Raw genomic sequence first — 12,717 nt, forward strand, 5'->3', positions numbered from 1 at the left:
GCGGCTATACTTGCACTCATCAGCCACATTTTATGAATAGCAACACGTGAAAAAATGAAGCTAGAAAAACCGACTTGTCGTCAGTCTTATTAGTGCAACGCCAATCGTCTAAATGTTTCACACGAACGGACAATAAAATCGGAGATATTCACTCTGAATTTTTTCAAATGCAAGAATCGGATACCGTACTCAAAATAACAAAGTTTTTGTAAAACAAGTCAAATCGGAGAGATTTCATATGCACAAAAATTCTTGCATTTGAGTAACATGATACAAAGCGTTAAAAGTCTCCTATTCACATTTTGAGCGTTGTGCAGTGCTACAGCCTACAATTAGAGGGAATAAGTTGGCAATACGAAGAAGCAATTAGCCATGGTTTTCATAAAGAATGTAGAAAAAGTTGGAAATTCGACAGGGTCCAGCGGTCTCTGGTTTTCAATCCGGATATCTGCCAACTAATTTGCTGCATTTTACCTAAGTTGCTTATGTTGGGAGGGAACACAATCTGCAAGCCGCATAATCACGAGATAACAAGAATCCAAGGCCGAGGGCGGGGTGAAAAAAAGAAAAGTCCAGAGATTCCTTCATTGCGTGAAAACTTCTATGGTGCGTAGAAGCTTTCTTCTAATTACAGCCTTTCTTTGAATTACGTGAAAAAAGGCGACGGTTCGTGATAGTTTCCAACTAGAGACGAACGGCAGAGCAATTCCGGAGGTTTGATACTAAAAAAACTCGAGACTGCTTTCAAATTCACTGTCGAAATACTTTGAGACATGACTCAAGTAGTTTTTTTTGACAGCAAAGCTAATTTAGAGGGACTCGTGGAAAAGACGTGTGCCGTTAGGCTAGTACACGCTATTGTGATTACGATTCAGGCTAAGAGATTACTGAAGGTTCAGATGGATTGGGGCAAATGGAATGCTGTGATAAAAAAAAATTAGTTCCTGTCGGATAATGCTATCGGTATTTCGGTAACATAATGTCTCTACACATCAACAATAATTCCAGCAATCTAACAAGAGTGCAATAACGGTAAAAAAATCTTTGATACTTATTAACATCGTACATCAAGTCACCTCAATTAATATATATCTGTTGACATAATCATCTCAGAAATATTCCATATCAAGATTTTTGATCATTAAATCTAAAAGTACAATGCCATTCATTATCATCCAAATATCCCGAACCCCACCACACCCAAAGCACCGCAGCCCGCATCACGAATAGATACAGTAACACCAAAGAAATGTATGAAAAACTCTCCATGTAACGCATGGTAAATCGAATTGCTTCTAGCAAACATGCTCTCCACTCTACCCAGAACTAAGCAACACGATAGATGTTAGAACGGATAATTTTTGCGCTTAAGACCTGTTGAAAATAATCAGCTCGACCGAGCTCGTAAATCGTGTTGAGAGGTACTTGTTCTCAACATTTACATTGAGTAGGGTTGAAGATTACGTATGAAATAGATGGGGGGAACTGCGTGAGGGGTAATGGGACATAGGATAGAACGTACAATAATGCCAATGTCAAATCACCATGAATCTTGGCTTTCAACTCAATCTCGATCTCGAGATTGACGTCTAACCTCAACTTCAAAGGTTGCTTTCCTTGATCTTTTGCAGCACCACCACCTTGTTGCTGTTGCTGTTGCATTTGCATCATTTGCATTTGCTGTTCGTGTTGTTGTTGCATCATTTGCATTTGTTGTTTATAATCGTTTCCGCCATCTTGTTCGAGGAATTGAGGACGATCTCTCCTCTTACGGCGTGGTTTGCGTGCAGGGGCTTCCTCTTCTTCCTCCTCTTCTTCTGGCTCAGGCTCCTTGACCTTACGGCGGCGATGCTTCTTCTTTTTCTTTTCCGGTTCAGGTTCAGGTTCGGGTTCGTTGTGAACGGCAGTATCCTCGCTCTCTTCTACTTCTTTTTCAGGCTCTTCGTCTTGAGCTTCTTCGCCGCCTTCATTCTCGTCAGCAGTAGCTTCGGCACCAGTTTCTGCCTCTCCATCACTGCCAGCTTGTTCCCCTCCATTTTCATCTTCTACTGATGCCTGTGCCTTCTGCTCCGTACCTTCTTGTTCTTCCTCTCCTTCTCCATCTTGTTCCTCTTCCCCATCCTCGTTTTGTTCCTCATCTTGAGCTTCCTCTTCTTGCTCTACTTGCTCATTTTCTTCGTTGTCTCTGTCAGGGGTGGCATCAGGAGTTGGCGCTCCCTTTTTACCACCAATCGGTGTGCTTTCCTTTGGCGGCATATTGTCTTGTGGATTTATGGGATGTACTTAGGTGATGTAGTGAAGGATTTAGAAGAACTCGTGTACGTGAGAAAAAGGGTATATAGCTAAGAGTCAAGAGTATTGATTGACTCAAGAATTTCTTTCAAAATTAGATACGGGAGAAATCTAACTTAGCACCGTTGTAGTTTTGTCTTATATGAAAGCCGAAAAATGTAAACTTGGAAATTCATGCCAGATTCTATGGAGCAAGCTTTCAAACAACTCAACTATGACATAACCGCTGCCTTCATTCTTATCCCTGTAAGAGGTGTAAGATACAGAATGGAGGCCAAGAATCCTGGAATAGATGATTTATCGCAAGGATATTGGTGATAAATGTGGGGTTTGACAAACCAACATATGTGTGTGGGTCATGAAAAACTACAGGGCTGCTACTTGTACCAAAAAGGTCGAGTCCATCCGTCCACCAATTCGAATCACCGAGTCTAGAGGCGCATATTTTTTCAAAATCAAGGCTAAATGGTGTTTGAGCAAGAAGAACAATAGTAAATAATTGAACATTTCCTGTTGTGCCCTAAAGCTTTTCAGGGTCTTTCAGGTATGGAAACTCATACACTCTCAGTAGCTGTTCAAGCTACACAAGAAGTAAGCCACCAGCCATTAATACCTCGTTCTTCAAACTGCCATAATAGCTACCTTCACAAGGCTAACACAAACGATCCTTTCGGCTCTTATGACTTCATCCGCATGATATCATTTTTCGATTGAAATGGTGAGGGGCTAATCCATTGTTAGGCATGGGGTATGAAGAGATAAGTTGTGGCTGGTGAACAACTAAATCGACATTTTCCGTCCCCACAGCACCTTTCGAACACTGAATTCAATTAATTATACACTGTTCCAGTATCCACTTCCACTTCCACTCCCACAAAACATACAATACTACGATAATACGATTTTACGATAACGTCCAGCCTTGAGGACAACAAGTCAGATGAAAATCACGAGATGGCATTGTTTTTGATGTTAGTAAATGCTATACCGACGGTAATCGGCACTGCTGAAGCATTAGATGTTCAGAAGAAGGAAGATTTGGCCCAGAAGCACAAGGCAAAGTTTTTCATGACGGCGAATTTTGCTTTGGATGGAAAGGTTGCTCATGAAAAAGAATCACAGGTCGTCCTACGCGATAACAGGGTATGTTGCCATGAGTTCCTATGTGCTTACATCAATACCGTGGTGAATATTGAAGAAAGATACTGATTTTGAGCAATCTGCAGATGTACTTAAACCACCCAGATGCGCCGAAAGAAGGACATCGATTTTGTGGTTACTATTTCATGTATCCAGGCACCGAAGAGCATGGCTTGGTTTCGACGATTCAAGACAATCCTCCGATGCTAAATTGGATATTCGTCGACTCAAAAACTTTAGAGGTACGCTATGGTGGGCGAGCAGATACGGTGGACAACTTAGCACACCCATGGGAATGGTCAGAAGATGAAGTGAATTTGACGCTGGAAGAAGATGAAGGATTTGTTGCAGTGGAAGTTGAGCCTGGATTATGGCAAATATATTTTGATAGAAATGGGGACTTCTCTGGTCTACCCACAGGAAAAAGAATCCAAGAAGTTTGTTTGCTCCGGCGGATGATGTGTGGATGGAATAGTCAGCTAGTACCAGCCGACAGGAAAAAGGAGGGTGGTTAATAATTTCACCATTAGGAAATAACATAACAGAAAATGAAAATTTCATGATATCCATCCGAACTCTTCCCATTCACACTGTACAGCCTAGAACAAAATACTCATGTTACAGACACGCGTGAGACTCGTCAAACTCGAACTCTTGGAGGATTAATCCTGTACAATAACTCAAAAAACGATCAATTTACATGCAATATGACGAAATCTTGCCTCTTTCAATCGAACATGGGGGAAAATCGAACGAGGCAATGCCTGTAAATGCTTGTATCTGACCCACTAGGATCACTATATTCTTCCCAGCCACAGAACAAGTTGTTTCGCAATTTGCCAACTTTAACACTGCATGGTTGGTGAAAACTTGCCAAAGAAGGACCTGGAGAAATTAGCTACGAGCTATTACCCCGAAAAACAAGAAAACGGCTTTGGCCGGCAAGGGGGTCTGCATCAAATATGATGATGACGTGGAATCAGCGCAAGCAGGTTCGATTATCGAGAAATCCACTCAGTCTTTCTTTTAAAGAACACAGGTTCGAGTCAATCATATCCTCTTTCTCCTCATTCAAACAAACATATTCTCATTTTCTTTATATCCTTTCAGGATAATCCAATCTCCGTTTTTATTTATTTCCAACACCTTTTGATACGGAGGTCTCTCTCGTAGAGCTCTACTTCGACAATGGCGAGTCAAGCCAAGCCAAAGGCTGCTGCCACCAAGACTGCCACGAAAGGAAAGAAGGCTCCCCCCAAAAAGAGACAGCCAGAGCCCGAATCCGAATCGGAGACCGATTCCGATGATTATACCTCCGATGAAGAATCAGAAGAAGAAGCACCACCCCCACGTCGTCCGGCAAAGCAAAAGCAAAAGCAACAAGGTGGCGGAGGCGGACCACTTGGTGGTGTCAGTGACATGGTTCCTTTGGATCAAGTTGGTGACACCGTCGGAGGGGCTGCCGGCCAAGTCGGAAACACACTTGGTAACGTCGCTGGCGGTGTACTAGGTGGCGGTGGTGGTGAAAAGAAGGGAGACGACAAGGAAGATACACTTAGGTTACGGTTGGATTTGAATCTCGAGGTCGAGATTACGCTGAAAGCGAAGATCCATGGTGATCTTGAATTGGCACTATTGTAAGTTCACAACACCTTTATTATTTTCTCAACCCCTCCTGTTCTGACGTTAGTACAAGGGATACTGGTGGATAAAGATCTCTTACATGAGTTTTTGTTGCAGAAACGGTTAATAATGTCGTCCGTCCCCATCGCAGCTTGATGTAGTCGCAGCTTACTGTATGATCTTCGACCTTTCGTTATCTTCGAAAATTTTATCTAACATTCTGAAAAGTCTTCCATGAGGACGAAACTTGGTTAGAAATTGCTACTAACAAGTTCTTCCTAGGAACTAATTGGCTTTTCGATATTTTCGTTGCTGGGTATAGGATCTTTGGATTCTTCGGAGTGGGACATGGGAGGTTAGGACCGGATTCTGATGTTTCGAAGGAGTTTTTTGAGTGCATGGAGAATGGGAGAATGGGAGATTGGGATCGGGTTTCGACATGTTCCACACGTATTATATACCTATTCTCTAAAGTGGGAATTTTAATGCCTGAATGACTTTTCCAAACTTTCTTGAATTTATATGAAATGACCATGTGTGATGATGTAGTTTTATGATTCTATGAGTGTGTGACGTCGTTGGTGCTATTCCTTCGCTACCTTCAGGGGAGAATCCGGAGTGAATCGCCCGGAGGATTGATTACAACAGAAAAATTGCTCAGTGAATCTTGTTGGAACGATCCTTGCTGCAAGTAACTATTGAGAAGTAGATAACAAGATCGGACTTAAGAACTTTGCTTTCAAAGTATAAGGTCTGTGAAGAAGACTGAAAGTATACAAACTCACCAAGGCAGCCACACCTACAACTCCGCACTGAAAGTTGTTTCGTTCAGGGTCATGGAATATCTAACATCATAATTCTAGCGTATTCGATAATCTGCGTCAATCAGACCCCAAATGTTTCGATGTATATTGATTTACAGCAAGAAACTTGGATTTAGATGTTATGTAGGTGTTCTATGGACAAAATAGCGAGAAGGGGGAGATAGTGCACGTGGTTTTGGGTAATGTACGACAACTCCGACCTAGCATCTCATTTAACCATATGAAGATCCATGGCTGTAGATAGGATCCAAATGGTTAGAAATTCTGCCATCAAATTATTGTAGCCATCACTTATCCTACGCTTTCCCAATATCCACTAGCCTTGGACTCTCATCTGCCATGAAAACGAATCAACTAAAATCATCCTTGAATCGTTCGGCTTCGAGTTCTCAAAGAAGCACATGTGTAGATCTATCTTTAGCGGGAAAGAATCTCACCCAAATCGAAATATCGATGGCCTACACTTGTTCGAGTATATGCCTTCCTACGGTAATCTCTGCTCTTCAAGTCTCATGCGGATTTAGCAAAGTGTAAGTCTAGACTTAATTACTTGCAGGGTATATAATAGGAGATCTATCTCTAGATTAGCTCATCTAATGCTTTGTAATACGAATATTTATGTTTGCGATATCACACTGATCTCTAGTGTAACTGAGTCACTTTATTCATGGGGAGGGGAATAGGCCTTAGGTCATTTTCACTAGTTTGCTAATGCTCATTGTGGCTCAAAATTTTGGTGGTTCCGTCAGTAGTATTCTGCTCTCTCCTGTGGTAACATACCAATAATAGGGAAAAATATCATCAAATAACATACACCGAGATCTTCCTGCTCAAGATCTCACAGGAAACGTTACGCAATTATTGTTAGCTATTGATTTAGCTGCTTGACCCCTCCGCAAAAGAAAAATCGATAACGCAACCAGATCTTTCCAAGACAATTCCTAAGCAATGTCTCCAACTCTTGAATGTAAATAATAGCCGCTCAAGCCTTCATAGTTGCCTACACATCACCAAGTATATCTTTAAAAGCCTCTACAGCATCATAAATACTCGTTAACCAGAACATTACACTCCCGATATCCCCATCACCGAACAAGGTATTGGTTCCAACACATCTTTCCTGGTAAATAATGCCAAGTGCTGTATAGAAATTGCTATCACTGAACGCAATAGTATACTGGAGCGGCTCAGTGTCCATAAAAATACTAAGAGCTTTCAGATCTATTGGGTCGCAGTTGCATGTTGCGGTGCCGAGCTATTTGTGTTACTTGTCCGTGTTTCTGGATGCACGTATTAGAAGAGACAGGCAAAGAGAAGTTGTCGTCTTTGAGTTTGAATAAATACATACGCGCGGGCACTAGTGTTGTACACACTGATAACATGAGGTATTAGCGTTAGATATTATTTTGTAGAAGTATAAAATGATGGTGAATGAATATCGCCTAGTTATCGGGCTTTGATCTCTTTGTATGCTTCGTCAGTATGAGAATTCCAAGCATCAGTCTGATCTTTAGATGAAATTCTCTAACATCTAATTTCCAACCATCAACTAGTACACAACTCAAGATACTGACTTTGTTTTTCCATTTTTTCATAAATAAGCACAGTCAAGTCCATTAGGCTGGAATTGCACACACAGACAATGTTGGCGCTGTGTATAACTAAGGGAAACATGTTACAAACTCACTTGAAAACCCACCTGCCATTCCATGGATTAGATGAAATTTAGGAGTTTTCAATGGGGGGATTCTCTCAGATCTAGTGAGTCAAGTCTTCGCCGCGATAGTGTCTCATTTTGAAGTCGGTGGATCTGGGGCACAGGAGTGGACGCAACCCCCTCCCGCCAACAAACTTGTTAACAACCACACATCCCTCAAATAAAATAAGAGTCGAGACTATACTGTATAATCATTTGATGAGCAGCGGGTAATAATCATTTTCCTGCATCTCAACTGAAGAGAAGACTCATGAAGATTGACTCAAATGAGAAAAAATCCATTTTTTTTCTTCAAACAAATCAGCTTTCAAATTGCCATAGCCAATGCCTCATGTCGCTCTTGAGTTCGTGATATAGTTAAGAGAATTTGTATCCGTAAGTTGTCCAAGTACTCGGCAGACATTCAAAGGAGGTTCTGATGAGAGCATTGTTTTGATATAGTTTTCAATGACATTCTAGGTACTAGTGGCCTATTTTGCACTTCATGGCACATGAGAATCTATCATATCCTGACTAGTACCCGTTTCTCACATCAGATATCCTCAAATTGTTGTAGATCTATGGTGGCAGAGAAGAGAGATCGAACAACGCAAGCCCAGGGGTGATTGAAGATTTGGCACGTATCCTCCAAGAATGGTACAATTCAGCAAAATTGTGATCATCCACTCGCCCAAACGCCTCCGCTGGAAACAAGCACATGCCAATCGCCGTCATATTATCGCGGTTTGTCATCACAGACTTCTCTCGAAACCATGATTCATCGAATGTGCTGTTAGGTGGTGGATTTGCACAAATCAAGTCGACCCAGTAATTGATCGCTCTCTCCCACTCTTCCTTTTCTGTCTGTCGATTGGATTCGACCAATTGGTGTACTCTGAGTCGTTCTCCTTCGAGCTGGGTTATGCGTCCTGTTAATCTCGCTGGAGCTAGCTCGGAAAACACACAAGCAAAGATACGGAAAAGTGCGGCATGTATCACACCTAGGGTTTCCTCAATTTCCCTCGATCTATGATGGCATCGGCGTGAATCCTTAAAAAGTGGCATGCTACCAATATCCGGTTCTGTAAGTCTGGGGTCGTTCTCGAACCACTCGAAGTTAAGATAGAACATGCACAACCTACTTAAGGGGAGCAACATTGGGAAGAATGGGGAATTGATAAAAAGACGTGATTACATCAAAAGCTTCATTCTGCTTAGGTGATGCAAAGTGTACATCGTTGAATAATGTAGTCATGTTCTCTCTACCAAGTGGTTGGTTTCTTTTTCCAAATGCTTGTGAATGGTAGAGGTAACTGTAAGTTGGAGTCCTGCTCTTCTGCCCTGCAAGATATAAGAGCAAAGCTAGTTGATATATACCATTAAGAGGGTAGGGACTAAGCCATGTATATAAACCTCTGGGATGTGCTTAGGTGGCTTCCTTAAATATTCAACAGTTGTTTTTGTTTCAGAATGAGTCGGCTATTCAAGAGACTTAGGTTGAACCCGTACAGTATTTGGTGATAAGCCGGCATTTCCTTTCCTCTCAGAGAGGAGTAGTAGACTGAAAGCTCTAGGATAAAAAAGATCCTAAGGGTAGAAGATTCTTTTAGAATTGACGAATCACATGATCTATGATTTAAATCAAATCATGTGATAATCCAAGCATTTATCCGGATCTGACCAGGGTTTCTGTCTCAGATAATAGGTTAACCAATGGAGAAAATCCTGCTCTTCTACAGGAGGATGATAAATAGACATCAACATCACTAAAAGCGCAATTTTCTTTTTCTTTGATGGCAGGCAGGGATTCTTTTGACTCATTTGTTCAGGAAGTGGCGAGAAGCAAAATCACCAACATTTATACCTGCATGGATTCCATGAAGGTGAAGAGCTAGGCTGTTCAGCTATCATGGGCTTACAGATGATGTAAAAGCAAAAATCAATGCTTTAAGTGACGAGTCACATTTCAAGGGTAGGCACTGATTCATTCGGATAATCACAAATAGTTCGATTCCCGCGGTAACAAGCCGAGAACATAAATAAACGCATTTAGCCCACTGCGTTATTCAAGCCCAAGCAGTCCTCAATTGATCAAAATGTATCTCTCAGACCACAGATAATCATGCTTCCACATCTCCATCGAAGTCCGATCCGGAATCAACAGTGCCTCCACCACTTGCATCAGTTACCTGAGTTTCCTCCTTCTTAATGTTATCTTCCTCATCGCTAGTACCCGCCTAAAAGGGGGATATCAGTAAACATAGCAAGAAACATTTAGATGGGTCATACTCACATCCTTGATCGGAGACCTGGCTTTTACCTTTCTACCTGGGAGACTTCGTGTTGGCGTCTCGGGGGCAATCTTGTTGTCTTTCTCATCGCAGTCATCGAATTCTAGTTCCTCGTCGTCATCATCACTGTTTACTTTCGAGCGCTTTTGCTTCTTCAAGGGGCTGCCTTTGGTAGCTTTGCTTTTCGTCGGAGATTGTCTTTTTCTTGGTGTTGTTGCCGGTGAGGAGCTCGCATTACCGTTTTGTTCTTGATTGAAGTCTGGCAATGTTTTTTGAATCGCTGCCATCGCATTTGTGCAGCTGACTTGGTGGGAACACTGAGATCCTTCGCGACTCTGTCCCAATCTATGTGGCCAATGCTGGCTTGCCTAAGAATGGAAACCAACAATTTCTTTTCTGCGTCGCTAGACATGACTGATTCTGAAGGTACAATTGTGGTATGAGAATTCGTATCAATATCTGTATGTTGTGAAGCGACTGATGGACAACAGATGAGAACGGATCACTGGTATTTAAGTATTTATCATATTGAACACTCCGTACGCCAAAGTAAATTCTTGAACTAAAGCATTTATCTACTTCAAACTGTCAAGGCAGATATCGCCATCAGCTGGAATCAACAAACAGCCGCTTGGACACTGGTCTCCCGATCAACCTCCCCAATATTGACCAATACTGACCAACTGTCTGATGTATCATTTTCCTCAGCTCTGATCGGATTCATCATGCTAAACTCCATCCTTGACGATCTTTCTTTTGTTTGATGCAGGCTTCTTCTCTCCATTTGTATTTTCTGCCACCTTCCCTGTCTGCTTGCCGCTTCCCGCGTTTGGTGTAACCTTTATGCCGTTCTCCATTTCATCACCGACCTATTTCTTGGCCGATATTCCTGGAACAAGACCATTGTTTTGCTTGTATCGTATCCAACGTTTGCTCGCAGCTTTTGCCGGATGCATAGCTTTGATTCCAAGGTCCTCTGCTAGTTGCTCGTAATCTGAACTTATCTCGCTAAGGTTTATTCGTTTGTGTACGGCTGCGATGAGTCTTTGATCTTTGACGGATTCGGTGGTCATTGTGAAGAGTACTGGATTCTTGTTTGGACACGGAACTGCTGATCAAATGGGTTAGACTTGTGGTCAAAAGATAGAGTATACTGACAAGACGTTACCGACTGACTTTGACTCTGGATGGAACTTTCGCAACTGTAGTAGTTACTTGGGAGATCCAACATAGTGATAGACATACATTTACATAGGTACAAAACAGGGTAATGAACAGATTTCTCTACAAGATTGCTGTCACAAGAAAATAATTCCATTGCTTATTATGTTTCTCCCTGTGCAAATTCAGTCCATCAGAAACAAGAAACTACCTGTGCCTGCAGAATCTCATGCATCTTCTCCCGACAGCAATTCATCCAGTATATTCTCATTACCTTCACTTTCTGACCACTGAATGTTATCCTCAAATTGACCATCTTCTTGCTTAATTCCGCCAGGCACTTCCAACTGTCCGTTGTATTTGTTTGTCTTCCTTTCTTTGCCCGGTCTCGGTTTTGAAGTAGATGCGTTCGAAGACATGCCAATCGACCTATTGATTCTTCTGCGCTGGGCAGGTGGCACATTTGGTTCCCCCACAGTGGCTGCACGTTTTCTTACTCCGGTTCTGCCCCTCTTTTTGACATCGATTTCCTCGGCTACCTGTTCTATACCCGCATCCTCACTTGCTTCTTTCTCTCTCGCCGGATTATCAAGTGCCGCTGTTGTCTGTTCAACCTTCACATCATCTTCGGCTGTCTTGTTCCTACTGTCTTTGAAAAGCTTTGCTTTGAATCGATGCCAGCGTACTCGAGCAGTTCCGGGCTTGATTCCTAGAAGTGCGCCTAATTTATGGTAGTCGACAGGCGGCAAAGGATCCCAAAGACTGAGAATGGCAATAAGAAGCTTTTCGTCGTCACTCTTCCCAGATGAATTTTCTCTTGGAGGCATGATTGTACACTTTTCGTAGTCTTTGTAAAGGGATGATGGCGACTATTCGTTGGGTCTGTGTTGTTTAGAGATGTAAATGTGCGTAGAGGTGTGAATATTGTATTACAAAAATGCAAGCAATTTCACTGTCCCATTATATAGTCATCAAACGTAAATCAGAGCTCTAGTTGATTCTTTATCCATGCGTAAGACTGCCTGTGTGAAAGACCCCTACCTGCGCATACCAAAACCAAGCTCTATATGACTGAAACCCCTTGAAGAGATCTCACGCCTCCCAAGCCTCATCCGGCCAGCCTTTTGCATTGTACGGCCATCCAAACACCCCCGACTCCATGTTACTTTTTTCTTTCGCCAAAGCAGTTGGAGTTTCGGCTAGGTCGTTTGGTGAAATATGTGTCGCCTTCTCTTGCTCTTTGACTATCTTAATGTGCTCCTCCAGACGCATCTTGTACCTCCACCAACGCATTGCTGCAGCTCCCGGATTAATTTCAAGATCCGCACTAATCAGCCTATTGTCGAGTCTAGGTAAACGTCTCTCTTGATTGGTTATGGCGATAAGAAGTGCTATGTCGGCGTTTGTTGGCCCCTCTCCGGTATTAAGCCTCGCTTTGAGTCGAAACAACCGCATACCTGCAGCTCCAGAACTGATACCCAGATATTTTCCTATCTCATTTGTGTCTATTCGAGCAGACTGCCATTGTTTGAAGACCGCGATAAGAAGCTTGATATCATCACTGCGTGTCATAGTGCTACTTGAATTGTTGTGGTGCTGTGGATGTGTGGATGGATCTTGAGTGGATTAATATTATAGGTTGTTCGTGTGGTTTGCATTGATATGGGCTCAGGGATATTTGAAAAAATTT

At 42.3% G+C, this 12,717-nt stretch overlaps 6 protein-coding genes across 14 annotated transcripts; 2 read left to right on the top strand and 4 right to left on the bottom strand.

Annotated features, from left to right (window-relative positions):
• Positions 1-1,123: 1,123 nt before the first annotated feature.
• BCIN_03g01300 (hypothetical protein) lies at positions 1,124-2,493 on the bottom strand. Of its 4 annotated transcripts, none has more exons than XM_024691743.1 (3): positions 2,076-2,493; positions 1,523-1,964; positions 1,124-1,326 (listed from the first exon to the last, which is right to left on the bottom strand). In XM_024691743.1, the coding sequence occupies exons 1-3, from the start codon at positions 2,254-2,256 to the stop codon at positions 1,317-1,319; spliced, it is 633 nt and encodes a 210-aa protein (XP_024547515.1). In that variant the 5' UTR covers positions 2,257-2,493; the 3' UTR covers positions 1,124-1,316. The 4 variants fall into 4 exon arrangements, with proteins under 4 accessions (XP_024547515.1, XP_024547514.1, XP_001559389.1 ...); XM_024691744.1 differs by having other exon boundaries at positions 1,124-1,374; XM_001559339.2 differs by having other exon boundaries at positions 1,523-2,493.
• A 345-nt stretch (positions 2,494-2,838) lies between these two features.
• Positions 2,839-4,048, top strand: BCIN_03g01310 (hypothetical protein). 2 transcript variants are annotated; one of them, XM_024691745.1, is made up of 4 exons: positions 2,839-2,883; positions 3,034-3,263; positions 3,319-3,435; positions 3,519-4,048. In XM_024691745.1, the coding sequence occupies exons 3-4, from the start codon at positions 3,361-3,363 to the stop codon at positions 3,945-3,947; spliced, it is 504 nt and encodes a 167-aa protein (XP_024547517.1). In that variant the 5' UTR covers positions 2,839-2,883; positions 3,034-3,263; positions 3,319-3,360; the 3' UTR covers positions 3,948-4,048. The 2 variants fall into 2 exon arrangements, with proteins under 2 accessions (XP_024547517.1, XP_024547518.1); XM_024691746.1 differs by having other exon boundaries at positions 3,034-3,435.
• A 222-nt stretch (positions 4,049-4,270) lies between these two features.
• Positions 4,271-5,589, top strand: BCIN_03g01320 (hypothetical protein). Of its 5 annotated transcripts, none has more exons than XM_024691749.1 (3): positions 4,271-5,069; positions 5,129-5,228; positions 5,338-5,589. In XM_024691749.1, exons 1-2 carry the CDS (start codon positions 4,621-4,623, stop codon positions 5,142-5,144), a joined length of 465 nt encoding a protein of 154 aa, XP_024547522.1. In that variant the 5' UTR covers positions 4,271-4,620; the 3' UTR covers positions 5,145-5,228; positions 5,338-5,589. The 5 variants fall into 5 exon arrangements, with proteins under 5 accessions (XP_024547522.1, XP_024547521.1, XP_024547523.1 ...); XM_024691751.1 differs by having other exon boundaries at positions 5,207-5,228; positions 5,284-5,589; XM_024691750.1 differs by lacking the exon at positions 5,129-5,228 and having other exon boundaries at positions 5,284-5,589.
• Positions 5,590-9,369: 3,780 nt separating this feature from the next.
• BCIN_03g01330 (hypothetical protein) lies at positions 9,370-10,355 on the bottom strand. The gene is made up of 2 exons (XM_001559335.2): positions 9,869-10,355; positions 9,370-9,812 (listed from the first exon to the last, which is right to left on the bottom strand). Exons 1-2 carry the CDS (start codon positions 10,151-10,153, stop codon positions 9,696-9,698), a joined length of 402 nt encoding a protein of 133 aa, XP_001559385.1. The 5' UTR covers positions 10,154-10,355; the 3' UTR covers positions 9,370-9,695.
• A 69-nt stretch (positions 10,356-10,424) lies between these two features.
• On the bottom strand, positions 10,425-11,869 carry BCIN_03g01340 (hypothetical protein). Its single transcript, XM_024691752.1, has 2 exons — positions 11,302-11,869; positions 10,425-10,977 (listed from the first exon to the last, which is right to left on the bottom strand). Exons 1-2 carry the CDS (start codon positions 11,852-11,854, stop codon positions 10,736-10,738), a joined length of 795 nt encoding a protein of 264 aa, XP_024547524.1. The 5' UTR covers positions 11,855-11,869; the 3' UTR covers positions 10,425-10,735.
• Positions 11,870-11,933: 64 nt separating this feature from the next.
• BCIN_03g01350 (hypothetical protein) lies at positions 11,934-12,644 on the bottom strand. The gene has a single exon (XM_001559332.2). The coding sequence runs from the start codon at positions 12,597-12,599 to the stop codon at positions 12,120-12,122; it is 480 nt and encodes a 159-aa protein (XP_001559382.1). The 5' UTR covers positions 12,600-12,644; the 3' UTR covers positions 11,934-12,119.
• Between the last annotated feature and the right edge of the window lie 73 nt (positions 12,645-12,717).

The sequence above is a fragment of the Botrytis cinerea genome, chromosome 3, assembly GCF_000143535.2.
Source record: "Botrytis cinerea B05.10 chromosome 3, complete sequence".
In the NCBI taxonomy this organism is placed as follows: Eukaryota; Fungi; Ascomycota; class Leotiomycetes; order Helotiales; family Sclerotiniaceae; genus Botrytis; species Botrytis cinerea.

Excerpts from the sequence above, each read along its gene's own strand:
- BCIN_03g01330 (XM_001559335.2), bottom strand. The coding sequence starts at position 10,153 with ATGGCAGCGATTCAAAAAACATTGCCAGACTTCAATCAAGAACAAAAC. Across the intron at positions 9,813-9,868 it reads CCAGGTCTCCGATCAAGGAT|GCGGGTACTAGCGATGAGGA; the intron begins GTGAGTATGACC and ends TCCCCCTTTTAG.
- BCIN_03g01340 (XM_024691752.1), bottom strand. The coding sequence starts at position 11,854 with ATGCCTCCAAGAGAAAATTCATCTGGGAAGAGTGACGACGAAAAGCTT. Across the intron at positions 10,978-11,301 it reads TCAGTGGTCAGAAAGTGAAG|CAGTTCCGTGTCCAAACAAG; the intron begins GTAATGAGAATA and ends CCATTTGATCAG.
- BCIN_03g01300 (XM_001559339.2), bottom strand. The coding sequence starts at position 2,256 with ATGCCGCCAAAGGAAAGCACACCGATTGGTGGTAAAAAGGGAGCGCCA.
- BCIN_03g01310 (XM_024691746.1), top strand. The coding sequence starts at position 3,247 with ATGGCATTGTTTTTGATGTTAGTAAATGCTATACCGACGGTAATCGGC. Across the intron at positions 3,436-3,518 it reads TCGTCCTACGCGATAACAGG|ATGTACTTAAACCACCCAGA; the intron begins GTATGTTGCCAT and ends AGCAATCTGCAG.
- BCIN_03g01320 (XM_024691749.1), top strand. The coding sequence starts at position 4,621 with ATGGCGAGTCAAGCCAAGCCAAAGGCTGCTGCCACCAAGACTGCCACG.
- BCIN_03g01350 (XM_001559332.2), bottom strand. The coding sequence starts at position 12,599 with ATGACACGCAGTGATGATATCAAGCTTCTTATCGCGGTCTTCAAACAA.